Source organism: Pieris brassicae, chromosome 10 (genome assembly GCF_905147105.1).
Source record: "Pieris brassicae chromosome 10, ilPieBrab1.1, whole genome shotgun sequence".
NCBI classification, from domain to species: Eukaryota; Metazoa; Arthropoda; class Insecta; order Lepidoptera; family Pieridae; genus Pieris; species Pieris brassicae.
The window spans coordinates 7,220,615-7,240,455 of NC_059674.1; the positions used below are offsets into that span (position 1 = coordinate 7,220,615).

A 19,841-nucleotide genomic window follows, 5' to 3' on the forward strand; every position below is an offset into this window, starting at 1 on the left:
TCGAAATTCTGTAGACGCATCTACAATCTATAATCACTGCGATGACGTCATACACTAAAAGGCGACAAAATTTCGACCGTTAAGTATAAGTTCAACTTAGCCACTGGGCCACGGGCCTTCGGTCAGTGTTATACATTGGTCGAGGATGCTCCTTCCTCCACATATCTATAGATATTGTATTGTTTACTAACATAAATTAAAAAACGATAACCATTATACCTTTGTTTGTTTTCTTGTAATATAAGTTTCTTGTGCTTTAAAACAGTTAGTGGTCGGCGACCATCTCTAGAATTAGGCGGTTAAACAGACTTCTCCTGGGCAGGCGTGCCCTTCCATAGACCACATCTCACTTTACATTAGGTGAGACTGTGGCTAAACGTCTGCATTTTTGTGTAAAAAAAAAGAAATTTTATTCATATTTTTCCTTGGCGTGATGGTAACTATAATGGCGGAACCAAAAACACACAAACACAAGTCCGACTCCGTCAAATATTTATTGGATTTTACATACAGTATTTGTTCATTTTTGATTCCTAGAGGCGTAACCAATGAGTCACTTGTGTAAAAATAATTACAAATAAAGCAAATTAATGTTACCAGACACTTAGATTAAGTAGCTATCACGAAAGTATATTTTGTTTGCGCGATAAACGTCCTGCTTCCGCCCAATCGGAAACGCGATGTGATTGGCCAGTATGTACACCAATCAAATGGCTTTATTATAAAAATGGAATTTAGGAAGATTATGATTTTAGTTAAATTAGGTTAATTTAGTTTTTATGATTATAGATTAAGCGCATTTTTTTTATTTAAAAAAAATACACGGGCACGTTAAAAATACATCAACACATTTTCTTCTTAAAAAGTTTTACCTGTCACTAAAAACGTTTTAACAAAAAAATTCTTATCCATGCAGATAAGCTACTTGTTAGTAGACAGTAGAGCAATTTATTTGTCTATAGTCTCAAGTCGTCTCTAAAAAAGTTCAAGTGGAACGTCTAAAAATATATGGACGCTTACGACGTTATAAAACGAAGATAAAATGAATGAAACTCCGCCCATTCGTGTAACCAATCAGAATAAGGACACCCAAATTCATCTCTAGTATTTGTTTAGAGCCCGACCTCTTTTGTCGTTTCCCGCGTATTATCCTGTCATTGCGTGAAGTTAGTTTTATATTAACTGTCAGTGTTAGTGTAATCGTTTTATATGGTAAAGAAAAAGAAAAATATATTTTTATTATGTGTAAAAAGTGAATTCACACTAACCGTGCGTTATAATAAAAAGTGATGTGATATTTCTATATCGTGATTGTCTGTGATAAAATAATAAATATTTATTAATATTTATTGGGTAAGTCTTTCAATCAATAAAATTATGTTCAACATTTAATTAATATTTACTTATTTATATTCTATAGTAAATGACGTTTTCTATGAAAATACAAATTGTTTTAAATAAATAATATTATAAATAACAACGGTTTATAGTCTTTGGCATTCAATTTTTCGATTTTTTTGTCTCTCTATGACAGTTCAGACAATTTTAAATAAGTATATATTATAATAACGTAGTGGCGCTACAACGCTTTAGAGGTCTTGACCTCGGATTGAATTTGTTACTTTAATGTTATTTACAGTACCTTACTAAAATAAAACATAAAAGACGGTCAGAGGTCATACGGGATACACCAAAAATCTCTTAAATGCTATTTAGGCAGGATCTAAATCCTGCCGTACAATGCGCAGAGGCCATGAGAATTTGGGAAACTGATCGCGGTTGATAACACAAAAGATAAAGATTCACCAACCAGATGGACCGATCAAGTAAAAGACTCATCGTCCTCAAAATACACTGTCATAATAGAGGTGCTGCATAGAAACCGGAGAAACAGTCCGCTCCAAATGTTTCCTTTCTGTCCACGATCAGACATGAGCTACCTACTGAATAGAGAGAGATCCGTCCCTATAAGAGTGTTAATAATAATTAATCCATTGGTATTAACCGATTTTAAGACCCAAGGGTAACGTGTGTGCAGAACATAATAGGATCTTCATACCTATAATAATTTAAGCCCCAATAAGAGATTATTTCTTATCTAAGACCTCTTTAAGAGCAAATGCATCTGTCATTTACATCCATAGTAAGTATTTAATTGTTATATTATTTTGTTTTACACAAAAACATGTTGATGTTTCGCAGATGCTAAAGATGGAGATGCGTTTGCTCTTAAAGAGGTCTTAAATCATAAATAATATCTTTTAGATAATAATAGTGCTTCCTGTGCTGTACCTATAATGATGGCATTTCCTCACTGTATGGCGACACTTATTCGTTAAGGAAAGTACCAGCTCTGGAGTCACTGGTGCAACCAGTCCAACCTCAAATCTTTACAACTCCACCTTTCAAGTACTTCAGTTTCGGCGATTCCTCTCCATCGAGAACCAATTCTGGTGAAAATGGAAATCATTTGTCACCATACTTGATGGGTACATCGGAACCCAATCCTGAGGTACCTCATACCATGTCTGATATTGACGTTTTAACAAAAACAGTCAATCGAAATTCAGTTTTGACACAAGCTTCATAACATAAACAGACAAATGTGCTGGGCATATGTGTTTTATAGGCTTATCATATGTTTATTGCGTTGCCGGTTTCGATGTTACGAGATTTTACATGTAAATAGGTTTTGAAAAGACTTAATTCACTAAAAAGTATTTAATAAATCTAAAGATTCATTTCCAACACATACATCTAATACATAAAACTGAATTCTATCACTCCTCCTTTACTGGGCAAAGTATTCTGCTATGAAATTCCTTACTAAGGTATATCAGACGAGCTCGGTCTTTAAATTTATTGAAACATCTTCTTTTTGATAATTTTTCTTCTGCCTCGTAATTACAACATAATATATAATAATTATAACTCAGTTAACCCTTGTATTAGATTGTACATTTTTGTTTATACTTATTATAATTAATATATATATATATATATATATATATATATATATATATATATATATATATATATCTTTTTCTTTAGATTTGACTTTATTTTAGTTATTTATTAGTGTTACTTGTTCTTGTGTTTTTTGTTATTGTTATGCACTTCTGTAGGTGTTTCTTTTTTTTATTGTCCCATATTAGGGTTGCCTGGAAGAAATCGCTTGTTAGCGATGAGCCCGCCCGTTGCCTAATTACTTATGTAACCTGTTTTTTATATGTATTTCTTTGTAAAAGGCGAAGAAGTGTGAGTGTGAGTTTGGAGTAGAAACTCTTGAGCCTAGGCGCTAATTAAAGATTTTAGTTGGCACCTGGTAGGAGATAGGTAATCCCAGAGCTGGTGCTTTTATTAACGAATAAGTATAACAATACAGCGAGGAAATGACATCTTAAGTAATCTCCCAACCAAACTTTCTAGTGTTACTTTATAAATTATATTACACACATACACACACATGACATTACACAAAGTCCAATGTTTCTTAATCTGTTTTCTCTTTCTTACTTTAAAGGGATCATCATCTCCTATTCACTTTCTTTCCGTATCGTATTCCAGTCGATGGTGAGATCATAATAAGTGTGTCATTATCGTTTTTAATAACCAACATTAATTAATGAGTTTTATTTATTACGTTTACTGTATTTTTTGAACAAAAAACAATATATACTAAAGATATAGGCAAAGATGGAATAAATTTCAAAAGAAAAAGAAAATCAATACATTTACCTAACTCGGCCATCTTGTATGATGGTGTGAAAGTGAGGCTGTGTCGTTATCCATAATACTCCTTTTAAGCAGACTCCTCAATGGTTTTTTGCATTGTGATGATGTGAGAAACGTGAAACAAAGCATGAATGAATGAATTATTAATATTTTGTGTACATTATCTTTCTTTGATATTCGCATCATTTTGTGATTTCATGATTTTTAGATTTGCGAACACGCGGTCTCTTAGTCTCTGCAACTTAAACAAAGACACTGTCGTAATAAAGAGGGTGTTTATTACATACAGAAGCCCTGTATGTAATAAACACCTCATCAACAACAAGCCTCATCTCGATTCTAGGAAAGACCCATAGTCTAGCGCCACTGAATTATTATTATTACATACGATACATTAAAATATATGTCGCAACCAAGCGTATTAAGCCGTTCATTTAACAGCCTAGCCTTTTAACTAAGCAGCGCCGTTTAACTAGCGGCCTGAAATATAAAGCCGTAGCGTTTGTAACATGCAGTAAACTGGCTAATGCTTAGGCTAATCATACGATAGAGTGGTTTGAGTTTGAATTTGATAAAACTTCGCATATTCTGCCTGTTAAAAAAATTTTAGTTTATGTTTAGGTTTAATAAAGGATATTTATTGTAGACATAATTATAAACGAAATGATCAAATGTGTATATATATATATATATGAGAAGTATATTACATTGAGTTCATCAATGAGGTGACAGATTTTGATAAATGGGATAGGTACAATGGATATGATATTAAATTGATAAATTGGAAAAAATGTGGGCGTAAAATAATAACATTTAGGTACTTATCATTTAGAATTGATTTTGATATATATAAGTAAATTTAAAATCTGAGCCAAGGTCAAAGGAGGTAATACCACAGGTTTGTGTGTAACCAGGCTGGATGTTGAATAATTTCATAGCAAAAACTTGGTTTAAAATAACATCTTTTATTCCAGATATGTCGAGTTACGGTAGTACCACTCCCCCAGACGAAGGCTTCGATAGATATGAACCGCCATTTTACTGTCAACAAACACATCAAGGTAAAATGAGAAATGTTCGGATTAATACCTAACGAGATTAATCATCAGAGGTCAAGGAATACGAAATTCCAACCGTATATCACCGTCGTTAAACAGCCACCACTATGTGAAAGCTGCCCACTGAAGTATTTCTGAACCAATTCGACTTAGGGTCCATTAAGAAAGAGCGTTCCAGTTCTTAATAGACAACGCACTTGCGAACCTTCTAGTATTGACAGTACGCATGGGCTTTTAAAAGGTTTTTGTACATAGTAAAGTATCAGAGCTGTAGAGAAAGTTGTGTTATCTGTATTTATTTCCCCGGAGTTGGTATTGACTAAAAGATGACGGGTTTTTGCAGAAAAAATACTTTTGACATTTAACACCTTTTGTCTTCAGTCACCGTGACCAGGCTCTAAAGCACGCGAAACGTCGGAAAATTTTAAAATATGTAAATAATTATAAATTTATAATAATAATATAATACATAGCTTCAATCCGTTTAAAAAGTGTTTTCTTAAGGTTTTTGTATTTCGTTCGATGGCACTAAGAATCAAAAGATGATTTCTTTGTTAATTTTGTATATCATAATCTTCTGGATTAGACAAATTTGTAAGATATTATATATATATATATATATATATATATATATATAATTCTACTGTACGTGTGTATGTCACTGAACTCCTCTTAAGCGGCTGGACCGATTTGAAATAATTTTTTATGCGTTTGGGTGGCGCCCTGAATGTCTTAGATTCACAAATCAGCCCGGCAAATTGCACTGAAAGCTTTTTTATATTATTAGATTTTTTTGTTACACGTATCCTTTAGTATTATTTATATAAATGTTTGTTCCAGTAATAGCAGACACATTTATTGGATTCGAGAAACCACTAGTCCCATTAGTATACTGCATTAGTTATTATTATTAATAGTTATATCTGCATCAGAAGTGTCAATAACTTTGATATAATTTTATTTTAGGTAGTCCAATGGACGGTGGTATCTACTGGCCCAACTCGGGTGAAATTCACGAGTTCGATTCCCAAGATATGTATCATGAAGCTAATTTTATTAGCAGAAATTATGGTGAGCAATTTACATAAAATTTAAATTTAATACGGTACGGATATTGATAGAAACGCTGCATACCAATCACGTACGTACCTTTTTAGTTCTAGGCCTCATATTTTTATATCTGTCCCGTAATCATTTTTAATAGGCAAGTAGGCGATCAATCTTCTCTATCTGACACACACAATCGTCTTTTTAGTGTAAGTTTACTCTTGCTAAAAGTACATTGGTGCACAGCGGGGAATGATCCTGTCGTAGGTTTCAGGTAGCAGTGTTGCACGTTGAAACCACTAGACCAACTCTTTTCTGCAATGAAACTTCTTCCGTGAATTAATGCCAGGTTATATGGGAACTAGACTGTGGCTGTAGTCCATCTCGTAATCGTCTACGACCAGTCACTCTCCGTGCGGCTTGGCGTTTCGTAGAGATGAGGGGTCTCTCTGCATCTTCTACCATATTTACCATGGAGATTGTCAGAAGAGTTATTCGGACTAATAGTAAGGACGTCAAGGCAGAACACAAAATACCGTCTGTATCACCTCGACGTCCGTCGGTCTACAACTGAGCGTTTTTAAGGTAGTTTTTGCCACGCACCCCACTATGTGGAACCTTCCCACTGAAGTGTTTCCGAACCAATTCGACTTAAAGTCCTTCTAGAAAAGAGCGTGCCAATTCTTGGAATGCCGGTACGCACTTGCGAGCTTTCTGGCAATGTGAGTATCCATGGGCGGCGGTATTACTTAACATCAGATGTGCCTCCTGCCCGGTTGCCTCCTATTAGATTTTAAAAAATCATAAATTCTTTTTGTTACAGGCTACGACGAAATGCAAGTATCGAACGAGTCGTATGAAGGATTCCATCATAATATCATACATCATAATTTTTCACAAAATGCAGGTAAATAAATATTTATAAAATAATAATAATTAATTAATTAATATACAGAATCATCTGTATATATATAAATGAATCCCTATTTCCCTTGGTCACGGCATCACGCGTGAACGGCTGGACCGATTTCGCTAATTCTTTTTGTTGTATTTTTTATTGTCAGGAGATAGTTCTTATGAAAGAAAAAAATAGGGAAATTGCGCGGAAAATTAGAAAAATTAAGGATACTTTTGTTGCATAACCGTATGGCGTTTGACATAACAATGACAAAATGCGTGCTGCAAATATCGTCAATGAGGATGTAAGAAAAATTAATATCGGTTAAAACAAATGGTTCGATCTGAGTTATTATATTGATTAAATACATATAAAATAATTACAGTCGCTAATTGTTTTTGGCATTTATCTTGAATATCCATGTTTTTCACATGGCCTGCTCCCGTGTCGGGATACCAACAAAACTATTTATATTCGCGCTAGAAAAAACAAACAAAGAATGTATCATAAAGCATTTTTAGTTAATTATACCGATTCGAAATTCAATATTCATACTTAAGTCAGGACAACGTCTGTCGGGTCCGCTAGTATATAGTAAATTAATTGACTGTTTGGTAACTCCTATTATTAATGTACCCAACATTATTTGTCTTTGGGATGGTGGGGTACAATAAATTGGGAACCAGACGGGACTTACTGAAAGTCGTAGGGTGGTAGCAACCCAAGTGTTCTCCAAGAACTCGGGCTTGTACCTAGGTGGAACCAAAACCAGAACCAGTCTGTTGCACAGATCCCCGTTAAAGATGTTGTGCTTACTAAATGCTGTCTCCGACTTTAGACATATTTATATGTTCGTAGAGTGACTTTACAGTAGCGATATTGTGTATATTATGACTTTAATATTTGATTTTTTTGGATATTATAGTATTGGCATAGTCTGTAAGGATAATCTAAGTATTTATGTAAATGAATGAAATAAATATTTTGCGTCTGTTTTAGGAATGGACTGCGACATGCAGTCTCTGCCACGCTACGACCGCGCGCAGCCGTCGTTCGTTCGAGTTGTCAAACGGAGAACCACAGCTAATAAAAAGGAAAGGCGACGAACACAGAGTATAAACACAGCGTTCACAGACTTGAGGGAGTGTATACCGAATGTGCCGCCGGATACGAAACTGTCAAAGGTGAATTATAACATTTGTAAATTACACACTCGGATTTTAAGACGAGACTTAGCTAAATGTCACTCGCTGTCAAAATGGTTTAGGATTTTGATAGCAGTGACAGGTGAATGTTACCCATAGATTTGTTATTTTTTTTAAACTAATGTGGTAAGTAATGGTCAACTGTAAATATTTTTGTATTGTATTGATATGCTTTAAGGTTCTTGTCTTTTTTGAATTCCTAAAGCACAGAACATCAAAAAAAGTACACAGAAATAATATTCTTACGTATTAAGTCCGAAATCCGTAATTTTTTCAATATTGTAAAAATATTGGTCGTTTTCATTATACAAGGCACGTTTTTTATGAAAAACTTATTTGATTTGATTTATGAAAGACATTCAAAAAATAAATGTTAGTCTATGTATTGTCTATAGAAAGAAAGACGTCGTACTCAAAACATAAACACAGCATTTACTGACCTAAGGGGCCGTATACCTAATGTCCCGCCCGATACAAAACTGTCCAAGGTATGATTTTAATATATTTTTAAAACTTCCCCTAGTTATTTTTCTATTCTAGAATAGGTATTTCAAGTACCATAGATAAAAACCCGTCTGTGTTAGATTTAAATTTGTCGCACGTCTATATACAGTCAACTCTCGATAATTTGTATCTCCAGGGATCTAAACATCAAATTACCAAGAGCTGAAAATATGAGTTAAAATTATGAGCTTCATCAAAATTCGCGATTTATTGTTTCTATATGTATTAATATTATTTCTTTTTCGAAATAAAATCCGTATTCTTTGTTTGAGTGAGTGACTACAGCCTATCATTGTCTAATTAAAAAATATAGTCTGTAAAGTCGCTTCAGTGACGATAGTTTAACGTGACTATGTAATAACAAAACATCGATAAAATTATTATACTCTGTCGTCTTCGAGTGGAAGAGATATAGACGTGGCGCAAGCGCATAATGAACGTAACGTAAACAATTGACAGGTATATTAAACACTTGAAATTATAGCGAGTAGGGAAGGCCAGGCTTCAAATTATCACACGTTGGTGAGCAAGACTATTCCTTCACCTTGCTACCGAGGGGACCAATTAACATTGATTTTATTCAATTTATCAAGGAACCGGAAAATACTCAAATTATCGAGAGTATACTGTATTTTATAATAGAAAAAAAGCTCGTCATATGGATTTTGTCATAGCAAAAACCTCTATGGCAACGCAAGCCGGAATAGAAATAGTCAAACAATTTTAAACTTATTAACGTATGGTATTCAAAGACAAAAGACGTTTGGTGGGACTAATAAATATGTAAAAAATATTACGCTTGTTATCAATTTTAATTTTGATTTTCTATCGTATTGAACTCTTTCTAACTGTAAATTAATCAATAAAGCTTTTTTTATAAATTTGACCAATATGAAAACGATCCTAACTAATCCTTGGGATTGATTTGCTTCGGTTCAAACAATTTGTATGACTCAAAATTTGGCGATTAAAAAGAGTGGCGGAGAGTTTCTTGCCAGTTAGTAAGTGTAAATTTAGAATACACCATCTTTTCTTGGTAACGCTTATCAAAATAACTTATAGGATAAAGTTATTTTGATAAGCGTAATCTATATGAAAAGGTGAAGTTTGTGAGGTTGAATCTCTGGATGTACTGAACCAATTTAAACAATTCTTATACCAACAAAAATCCGCGTTATTTGATTGTCACGCTATATTTACAATAATGTTTCGTCGGAATTAAAATGTTCAAACGAAAGCATTTCGTACGAACGCTGCCTTAATATGTTCTAGGGAAATGAGTTTTAGCTTATGTAGATGTGATATAGTTGCTAGTCAAAATATGTCGTTTATAATTAAACATTACGGTAAAAGTTTGTAAAATACCTACTCATTTTTACGATTTAACGTGACTAAATCGAGTTTTAGATTTTTAAGTGCAAGTGATGTCTTATAACGGTTATTGGTATGTTGAAGCATGGGGCCCGTAGCATTTGCTTGTTACGTGGCTAACTGGCACTGATAATAACTAAGGGTAGGAATCAGACATTAATAACCTGTGGAATCGACTTCCGGTAGGATTTACTGAGAGAAACCACCTCCAACTGCTAGTATTGCAAGTATATTCCTCTCGCAAAGAGAGGGAAGGCGTCCACTAAAAATGGGTGTAATTTTACTGCTTTTTTGGGCGTCCCATTTTGCGGTTTGTTTGCTCTCCTATTCTATAAAAAACGAGACTTACTGCTAAGTCTGGCTCCCGTATGTCAAAAACAGAATTTGTCCTTTCGTCAACTTTTCGCCAACACTCGTGTATTTAAATTTTAAAGGTTTTATCACATCTATACTTAATCAAAAGATTTTTTTTTAATTCACTCATAAACAACTTTATAAAGAAATAATAATTCTAGGCATAGTATAAATTAAAAACATAATATTTTACATGGATTAACTTATATCAAAACACCAAAAAGGTTAGTTGACAGGCAAAGTATTAGTCTAGCTATTCAAAGGTAGCTTAGTTTAAGGTATCTTCGGAAACTTGCCTAAAGGGAACCCTTTTAATAATATAATTTAGTTATTATATTATATATGTATATAATATAATGTATTTAGTACCCTATTTATATCTTATATATTATTTGTATACGAATAAACTAAAAAGAAATAAAAATTCGTTCAACCTTATTATTTTAAAAATAATAAATAAATTGTTCACCCATGCGAGACCATTGATTTTCCAATTTTAATCTAAATTCCCAAACGACGCCTATAGCTTGCGATTTTTTTGCCTATCCGCAATTAACTAACTTAATAAGCCATTCAATGTACAGCCTAGCCTTTTAACTAAACAGCGCCGTTTAACTGACGGCCGGAAAGATATTCAGCCAGTTAATCAAACAGCTAGGCAGATGACGTGGATCGATGCTTTTATAAATTTGACGATTATTTAAATGATCTTTGGGATTGATGCTCCAGTTCAAACAATTTGTTTGACTTGGCGATTAAAAAGAGTGGCGGAGAGTTTCTTGCCCGCTCTACGCCCTTGACTTGTGAACTGGTAGTTAATTTACAAATAATTTAACTTCTTTTCTGATGAATTTTCTTTTCTTTTCTATATGAATAAAGTTGTTTGAGTTTGACGACTTTTCATTAGTTGCCTAGCCTGTTCCACTTTCTGCCACTCTCAGTACAGGTCCTTAACATATTTAAAAAGGAATGTTTAGACATGTTTATTAGTAATCGTAACAATCAATCATATAGCAGGTATTTACAATTTTCTTTCTCAACAAATAAGTATCGCAATAGCGAGGAAATGCTGCCATCGTTAAAGGTGCTGCCACAGGGTCTAAACTTAAAATTTGTTTTTATTAATCGTTATCGTATTTGCTATTTCAAAAACAAAAATTAAAACATTGATCACAAAACTGTCCGCACCTTTCGATATATCCTACAAATTCAAACAGTAAAGTCATAAGTTGACAATTGACAGATACAAAAAACTGATATGTTCCACAGATAAAGACACTGCGACTGGCGACATCCTACATCTCTTACTTATTGAAGGTGTTAGAGAGTGACGGTGAACCGGCGGGAGGCTTCAGAGCCGAGTTGCATCACAATCCACCACGCAGACGGACAAATGAACATGGACAGGTATTATTAAATATTTTTTTATAGAGATAATAACAAAAATCATTTATTCATATAGGTAACACAATGTACACTTATGAACGTCAATAAAAAAGAAATATACAATAAATGCTTCTAATTTTACTTTACCCAATTTCTGTATCGTTGCATATTTGAAAAATATGGTAAGGTCAATCACACACGTAAGATCATTCACAAGTTTCACTTCTTACGTGTGTACCTTACACTAGTGTGTGCGTACACATTTCTTTAATGTATATAAAAGACAAAAGAAAGTTTATATTGCATTTTAATGTGCATAGATCGGTGTAATGAAACACCACATTTTACGCAAAGCTACACCCCTACAAAATTCAATTGGTGCAAGAATGAAGCTCAATACGCCAGTCAGCCACTGCCACGAGTTCGTGAAATTCTCTCAGGCAAATTTATGAGAGGAAATGTGACATAAATTGGCATCCACGCAGTCCAGATTTAATCCCTATGGATTTTTCAAGTCAAAGTCAAATCCTTTATTGCAATTAGACCACCTAAAATGGCAATTTTGAACATTAAATAAAATATAAAGATGATCCTAGTTGCCCCTTCCAAAAGAAATTGCAGTGGAGAAGAATGAGCAAGAAGTTCCACACTTACTCTTTTAAAGTAGGATTTACAATATCTGTATACATTAGTTAAACAATTAATTATATGAGAAGATAATGTACACCTAGAATAAAACAGGTCAATTATTGTATTTTTAGTATACATGTTCGTCATATATTTACAAATATCGAAACCGTAGAATATTATACACTAAAGAGTAATACAAAAATAATAATAAAACAGTGTGTGAGATAAAAATAAACTATATAATATTAGATTAGCAAGCATTTTGATTTTGTCAAGGCTTTATGATTATCCTATGGAACCAACATGTTTCCAAGCATTCTTATCTTGAATATAATCCTTGAATGTAATATGCTATTACACGAAATGGCAGCCATCACTGAGTCCACCTGCCAAGCCGACATAAGTAATTTTATTGTTCGATTCAACGAGTACCGCGAACGCGAGGATATTATTTTTAAGAGATTAATTCCCAAAATGAGTACTTTAATAATAAATATACGCTTTGTAAGTTGTGTATACTACTAAAGTGAAACTTCTTTATCGGCGTTGGAAAAAATTTACCGTCACATTTTTCGGTTACGCGCCATCTTTTCTTATCCCTACCACGGTTGATTTGAAGAGATTCGAAGCCATTAATAACAAAAATATATAATAACGATAACAATGATAGTAATAATTCTATTACAATTAATGAAATTCTGTAATAATCTTAGTATTAATGAAGTAAAATAAAATAATTGTATTATTTGTATTCATGATAAAAGCCTTTTGTTAAACTTTATCTAATTTAACTTTATTTAACCAATTTCTGTAAAGTTGCATATATAATAGTAGATTATCGAAAAATAACCTCATAAATAAGTTTCACTTCTTACGTGTGTACACTAGTACACGCACACATTTTTTAAATCGATCAACAAAATATAAACTTTCTTTTGAGACACCTTGTACTTATAGTTAGGTCAATAACATAAATCAAGTGACAATACAACTAATTTCCACTTTCATCCTAAAAGCTAACATATGCTTATTTGTCGTAATCCATGCCTTGGATTGGAGGTGACAGGTTGTTCCAGTTTTTAGTTAACATTTAATGTATAGTACAATAGGTTTAAATTCGTCATATATCGTGGCTAAAGCTGAACGTGTAGTCGAACCCCAGGCATGTACCAAGACTTTCTGTCTATGTATGTTACATAACAGAAAGACATTTTTATATAGGATAAACAGCTTAACGCCCAAAACTGCAGTGCACACAACACACCCGAATCAGATATAACTAAGTTATGTGTATTTAATATTTTTTGTTGTTTTTTTTCCTTTCGTTAGTGTTTTTTTTCTTTAGTAAAATGTTAATTTATTATTTAACTTCTTCAACTTCTAATCTTCACTGCAGCCTTGCACGCCTAACCGTTTACAATATTCAATACACAGACTAAAACACTTGTACGGCGTCACTGAGTGCATTCCCTTGAGAAAGTCTCAAGTGGGATTTTTAGTATTCAATTACCTAATTGATGCAGATAACGTGTATGCACTTCAAATTATGTATATTAGACAGTGCGGCTAATGTAACGTTTATGATAAAAAATAAATCATTGGCGCTCCAACCTTTTTAGCTCTGGGCCTCAGATTCCTGTATCTTTTTCATGATCGTTTGTTAATCTAATAGACAAGTAGGTCAGCCTTCTGTGTCTGACGCACGTCGACTTTTTGGGTCTAAGGCAAGCCGGTTCCCTCACGATGTTTTCCAGCACCGTTCGAGCTAATGTTAAATGCGCACATAGACAGAAAGTCCATTGGTGTCCAGGAGAACGAACCTCAGAGATGAGAGACGCACGCTGAAGCCACAAGGCAAACACTGCTCACATCTCAGCCATTTATTATCTGGTCTCTAACGACTCAAATATAAGATTTCTTCTACTTTGATTTTGCTCCCTTTGGAGTAGAGACCTGGGCCGTGGGGTTCAAGTACACAGACACTAATTAAAGATTTAAGTTGGCGCCTGGTAGATAGTACCGGTGACCGCAGAGCTAGTGCTGAAATGCGGCCAGCGTGAAAGCCACGGGAAGCAATTTTTTTTAAATTTGTTTTAATTTTATATTTATTAATTTATCCACTTTTTGGGTCTAAGGCAAGCGAATGTTACCTATACCATAGAAAGAAATTCCATCGGTGCCGGGGATCAAACCTAAGTCGTCAGAGGAGCACGCTGAAGCCACTAGGCCAACACTGCTTTTAATATAAATAAAATAAAATATGTTTATGGAACATAAGATACAAGTATCACTTATTCCACGTCATTGAATTTTAATAGGTAGACAAATTCATCGGCAAAGAAGACAGAGGGTGTAGGCAGAGAAAAAGCCGACGTAAAAAATTCTCGGTACTCTTTTTAAATAGCATATAAATATAAATTCTCATAATACATTTTCGTTAAATGTAAAAGTTTGCTAGAAGGGAAATGTATTTCCTAATTTGTGGGCGTCGAGCCATGTGGTGTTATTAGATTAGCAGCGTAATAAAAGGGGATCTGGTTTCTGTTATTTTTAGCTGGGCTGTTTGGCATTTGATGAGTTTGAGTCTTGGGGAAAAATTATAAAGAAATTTAATAAAATTGTTGCTTTCGAAAATTTTGATAATAAACTAAGAAATTTATACTGAAAATATTTTATTTAATATGATTTTTTTTTGTAAAAACAAAAACAACTAAACTGAACATATAGCCAAAGATTTAATACATTATTTATACACAACGGACCAAATTTACGAAAAGAAACTTTGTATATTAAAAAAAAAATTATACCTACTACATAATAATAGATTTCTTATCTGAATATTTAAGACATAAGGCGATCGTAAAATAAAAATATAAAATTTTTAAATATTCTCAATCATAACATCGCAAAAATTTATTTAAAAATTTCAAGTATAAACCGTAAATATATGTAGTTGTAGTACGATAATATTATTTAATTTAACAGAATAGTAATAAAAAAGGCGCTCCACCACACAACCATTAAAAATATGCGTCAACGTTTTCTTATCACCCAAAAGAAGACAATTAGATTTGAAGAATGCATTGTAAAAGAGAGACAAAAAGAAAAAGATATGGAAAAATATGGACAAAGGCCTTACCCTAATAGGGGCCATACAATACTATTTTTGTATTTATTAATAATAATAACCTTTAATTCAGATACATTTACATTTAAACACGATTCTATTTCTATATTATTTTAACTGTGTGCCTGTTTTGGCAAAGGCCTCATCCAAATCAGGCCACTCTTTGCCATGTACTACTTCTAAGTTGTCTCCCTCTGTTTCGTTTGCTGTACCTTGGGCAGCAGTTTAGTTCTTTTTTGCACCAAATTTTTGTTCCTCTTGCCATGTGCCGCACATTAATAAAGCTCTAATAATAATATTATTTAATGTAGAATGACAAAGTTGATCTTGCTTAAATCAAATCGCAATTATTTGTCGAAACGCCTTGTATCTAGGTCAAGTACCTGTTAAATTTGTTTATGGTACCGACACGTGCTCGCCCTTCCTGTTTACAACCTGTGTCTGGTTTACGTCAAAGTCAGTAACTTTTTTATCGTTTCACCGGATACTGGTAATAATTATATTTAGCACTGAAGGACTTATTCAAGAGTTATTATTTATTTATAAAAACTGTCCAACGACACACATACATTGGTACAAGAAAAATAAAATACAATATTTAATTAAATATAGGCAAACAACATACAGAAACAAATTTTAAAAAATATACGATAATTGATTTTAAAGCAGAGCGGAGCTGAGCAGTGTTGGCTTCAGCGTGCGATTCTCATCCCTGCGCATTTAACATTAGCTCGAACGGTGAAGGAAATCATCGTGAGGAAACCAGCTTGCCTTAGACACAAATGGTCGATACAGGAGGCTGATCACCTACTTGCCTATTAGATTGACAAATGATCATGAACTGAAACAAAAATCTGAGGCCCAGACGTAAAAAAGGGTTGTAGCTCCATTGACTTTAAACGATTTTAAAGTGTGAAGGGAGGAAATATCCATACCAAGCCCGTTTATTAGAATGCTCAATCTGCTTTGGCCAAAACTTGTTCTGCTGAATGGGACAAATGAGATGGGACAGATATCCCATCTCATTTGTTAATTTGTTTACCCCAGAGGGTATCTAGATCAATGACAAAATCTCAAAGTACGCCAGCCTGGTTGGCTCTTTTTACGATTTATTTATATTCTCTATTTATTAATTAGCGTTTTTCATGGACTCTTTCTATCAACGTGGCGAAAACAACTTGAATAATAAATATAAATTATACTACAATTATTTTTATTACTTGTGGCCATCCCTAACACAATTTATTTAACATCTCTTCCTTAATATATCTTCTTCTCTTGATTCGTTTCTATTTTTAGCTAACATATTATATATGACCAAAAACAATTAAATATATAAACATGAAATAAATATACAACTTCAAACATTTACGAAAATTAGCAAACAAATAAATGTGTGCGTGTACCAGTGTACGCACGTAAGAAGTGAAACTTCTTTATGACCTTATTTGTCGAAAAATGATCTACTATATCCAACTTTACAGAAATTGGTTAAATAGAGTTTAATTAGATAAAGTTTAACAAAACGATTTTATTATCAAAGACATGAGTACAAATAATACAATTATTTCATTGTACCTTATTACTACTAAGATTATTACAGAGTTTCATTAATTGTAATACTATTATTAGTATCATTATCGTTATTATATATTTTTGTTATTAATTGTTTCGAATCTCTTTGAATCAACCGTGGTAGGGACAAGAAAAAGATGGCATGTAACGGAAAAATGTGACGGTAATTTTTTTCCAACGCCGATAAAGAAGTTTTACTTCAAAATTTGAAAATTATTAAATACACTTAACGATAGCTAATACCTATTCTGTATGTGCTCATGATGCAGGTTTTGCGCTATGGAAATTCTTAATATTCCTTAAATTTATTCCCCTTAGCTTCCGGGCTGCGCGATACACACCTCAGTTCTTGCATATATACATAAAATATCACATCAGAAGCCAAAATCATTTAGCATTAATAAATCTGTTTAATTATTTGCATTAAATGTGTCATTTAGTTTCAAGTGCCCATAAAATAATGACAAACATTCATTGATTAACATATGGCGGTGGCACTTTACGAATAGCGGTTATCTGTGGCGGATAATATTATAATAAAATGCATCAGTCTGTGCGGATTGATCGTGGGATCGCGCTTTCTTGTTATGTTACTAGGACAGTTGCCCATGTAGTTAAAATGTTGCGGGGGTCGGTGAGCAACCCAAGTGTTCTTCAGGAACTCAGATATATGTGCGACGGCGAAGGCCAAGGTTGTTTGCGAAGGACCAGAATCTGTTGTACAGATCCCCGTTAACAACGTCGTTGCTACAGAGTGCTGTCTCCAACACTATCGACATATTTATATGTTCGCAATGAGTTCTAAGTAACGATATTGTGTATCTTATGGAATTAATATTTTTTAACATTTTTTAAATTTAGGTTTTTTTTATTGGTTTGTAAGGATAGTATCTGTATTTTAATAAATAAATGTTGATGTTACGTCATGAAGTTCGTTATTTTAATAAAAGAAATGTCGTTTCGTTCCTTAGTTCGTTTTAGACTGAGAATAGTCAGCTCTCCTAAATTTCCAGTACCACCGGTGCTCTGCATCCACTTGGGAAGGTGTCTAATGCCGAATGGTCTCCAGGACTTTTTTGCCCCATCGGCCATCCGTTCTTCGAGCAATGTACTCCGTCCCTTTAAGTTTACATGCCTTTGCTATGCAGTGCCTTTAGTTTTTCTCCGAATCTGTTTTTTAAAAATTCGATCGCATACCCCTCTGCATAAACCGTTGAGCGACGTGGAGCTTCTGTCCCAGGAAAAGAGATCCAGTCTCATCACTGGTAGGACGCACTGTTGGAAGTCTTTTGACTTTTAAGGCGGACTTCGAAGTTAGATGTATTTAATTGTATTCAGTGGTTCTAACCTTGTTAGACCTTAGATTTCCGTATCTATTTCATCATTGGTCAGTCTAATAGCCAAGTAGGTGATCATACACGCCTACAACTTTTTGATGACTTCATGAAGAGATACAGAAATCTGAGGCCCAACCCTACAAAGGATTTAGTTTGTTGGGTTACAGGTTTTCTTTACCTACACAAATTGTTATTTTTAAGTATGTTAAAGCTTTTATTAAATTAAATGTTCATACTTTCAAGAACCCGCACGAAGAATACGCTTCTCTAGACAAGATTTAGCGTTGTAGTCCCTATGACGTTTCTTACTTGTAAACAAACAACAAACGTCAAGTTTCTACGTGAATTATTATTTTATTCAGAATATTTCGAACAAAAACGTCTGCGATGACTCCGTTCAAAATCAATATAATTTTGTAAAATAATGATTGTTTACTAGTTATGAGATTCCTCTCAGTAAAATTTTATTTTATGGCCTAGTACAACGAATCTAAAAAAATATCCAATATTTATCGAAGTATTTGTTTCCAGAACTCAGACAAGAAAGGCAAAGGTAGGACGGGATGGCCGCAGCACGTGTGGGCCTTGGAGCTGAAGAGCGAACAGAATCTTCAAAGCTGAACATATAAGAACTTTTAGTGGCCTTCCTAAGAAGTATAAAAAAAACACGATATTTACAATGTTGTGTGTTTTATTCGTGTCCGAAATTTGTTTTTTTGCTTATGAATTTCTCGAAAAGAAGATTTTTAAATTAAATTAAACATTTTATGCTTTGCAGCGTAATCTATTTTGAACATAATTATCATACTGTTACTATTAGGTCCAAAATCATATCTCAAGGTTACAAACTACAACTGTTTCAGCAATATCGGACTGGAATATTCGCCATTCCTAAAAAAAAACTACTTTGTAAGAGCAAGAACAATTTTTTTTTAATAAAAAAGTGTTAGGTCGCGAGCCTTTTCAAACTCCTTAACGTGCCAAACTCTAAAGTTACGATATTCTAAACTATGTCTAATAAATGTATATATAAGACGAAATTTAATCTATTTATAAGAATATTGTGTATATAAACAGTAATACCCACTTAATACGATCAAGTTAAAAATGTTAAAGGGCATTATGTCTGAAGAAAAAATCTTAGATCGTGGTCGAGTGAGATTGTCTTAAACGGGTTTTATTGGTCTATAGGTAGTCAATTAGCATTAAAATTGTAAATATAAAATATTCCTTAATAAAATATACAATTTGTATTATTGTTTTATTTACATTTATTTGCCAATAACGTATGTGTCAGATTGTTTTTCTACTAAACTTCGATTCTCTCCGAAACAAAAAAGATAGTTTTTTTAAATAAATTGTATGGTACCTGGGTCATCAGGATGCCTTAAGTAATAAGGGCTCTACTCTCAGGCCTAACGGCGATTTGTAATCGGCACGATTATAAAACTAAGAAAGACTGAGTTAAAATAATGTACAGCATTGGCTCGTACATAAAAAATAGAACTTGCTTTAAAATAAATAATAACATTTGCAACAGGAGTGACCTGAATTTGTTTGGAAATGATCACGTGACCAAAATCAAAATCACATACATTTACATAACACAATGTA

The 19,841-nt window shown here is 33.4% G+C and overlaps 1 protein-coding gene across 2 annotated transcripts; it reads left to right on the top strand.

Moving 5' to 3' along the window:
* Positions 1 to 1,122: 1,122 nt before the first annotated feature.
* LOC123715288 (protein Fer3-like) lies at positions 1,123 to 19,456 on the top strand. 2 transcript variants are annotated; one of them, XM_045670245.1, is made up of 8 exons: positions 1,123 to 1,353; positions 4,710 to 4,796; positions 5,760 to 5,864; positions 6,664 to 6,747; positions 7,738 to 7,922; positions 8,339 to 8,431; positions 11,442 to 11,579; positions 18,759 to 19,456. In XM_045670245.1, exons 2-8 carry the CDS (start codon positions 4,712 to 4,714, stop codon positions 18,846 to 18,848), a joined length of 780 nt encoding a protein of 259 aa, XP_045526201.1. In that variant the 5' UTR covers positions 1,123 to 1,353; positions 4,710 to 4,711; the 3' UTR covers positions 18,849 to 19,456. The 2 variants fall into 2 exon arrangements, with proteins under 2 accessions (XP_045526201.1, XP_045526202.1); XM_045670246.1 differs by lacking the exon at positions 8,339 to 8,431.
* Positions 19,457 to 19,841: the final 385 nt, after the last annotated feature.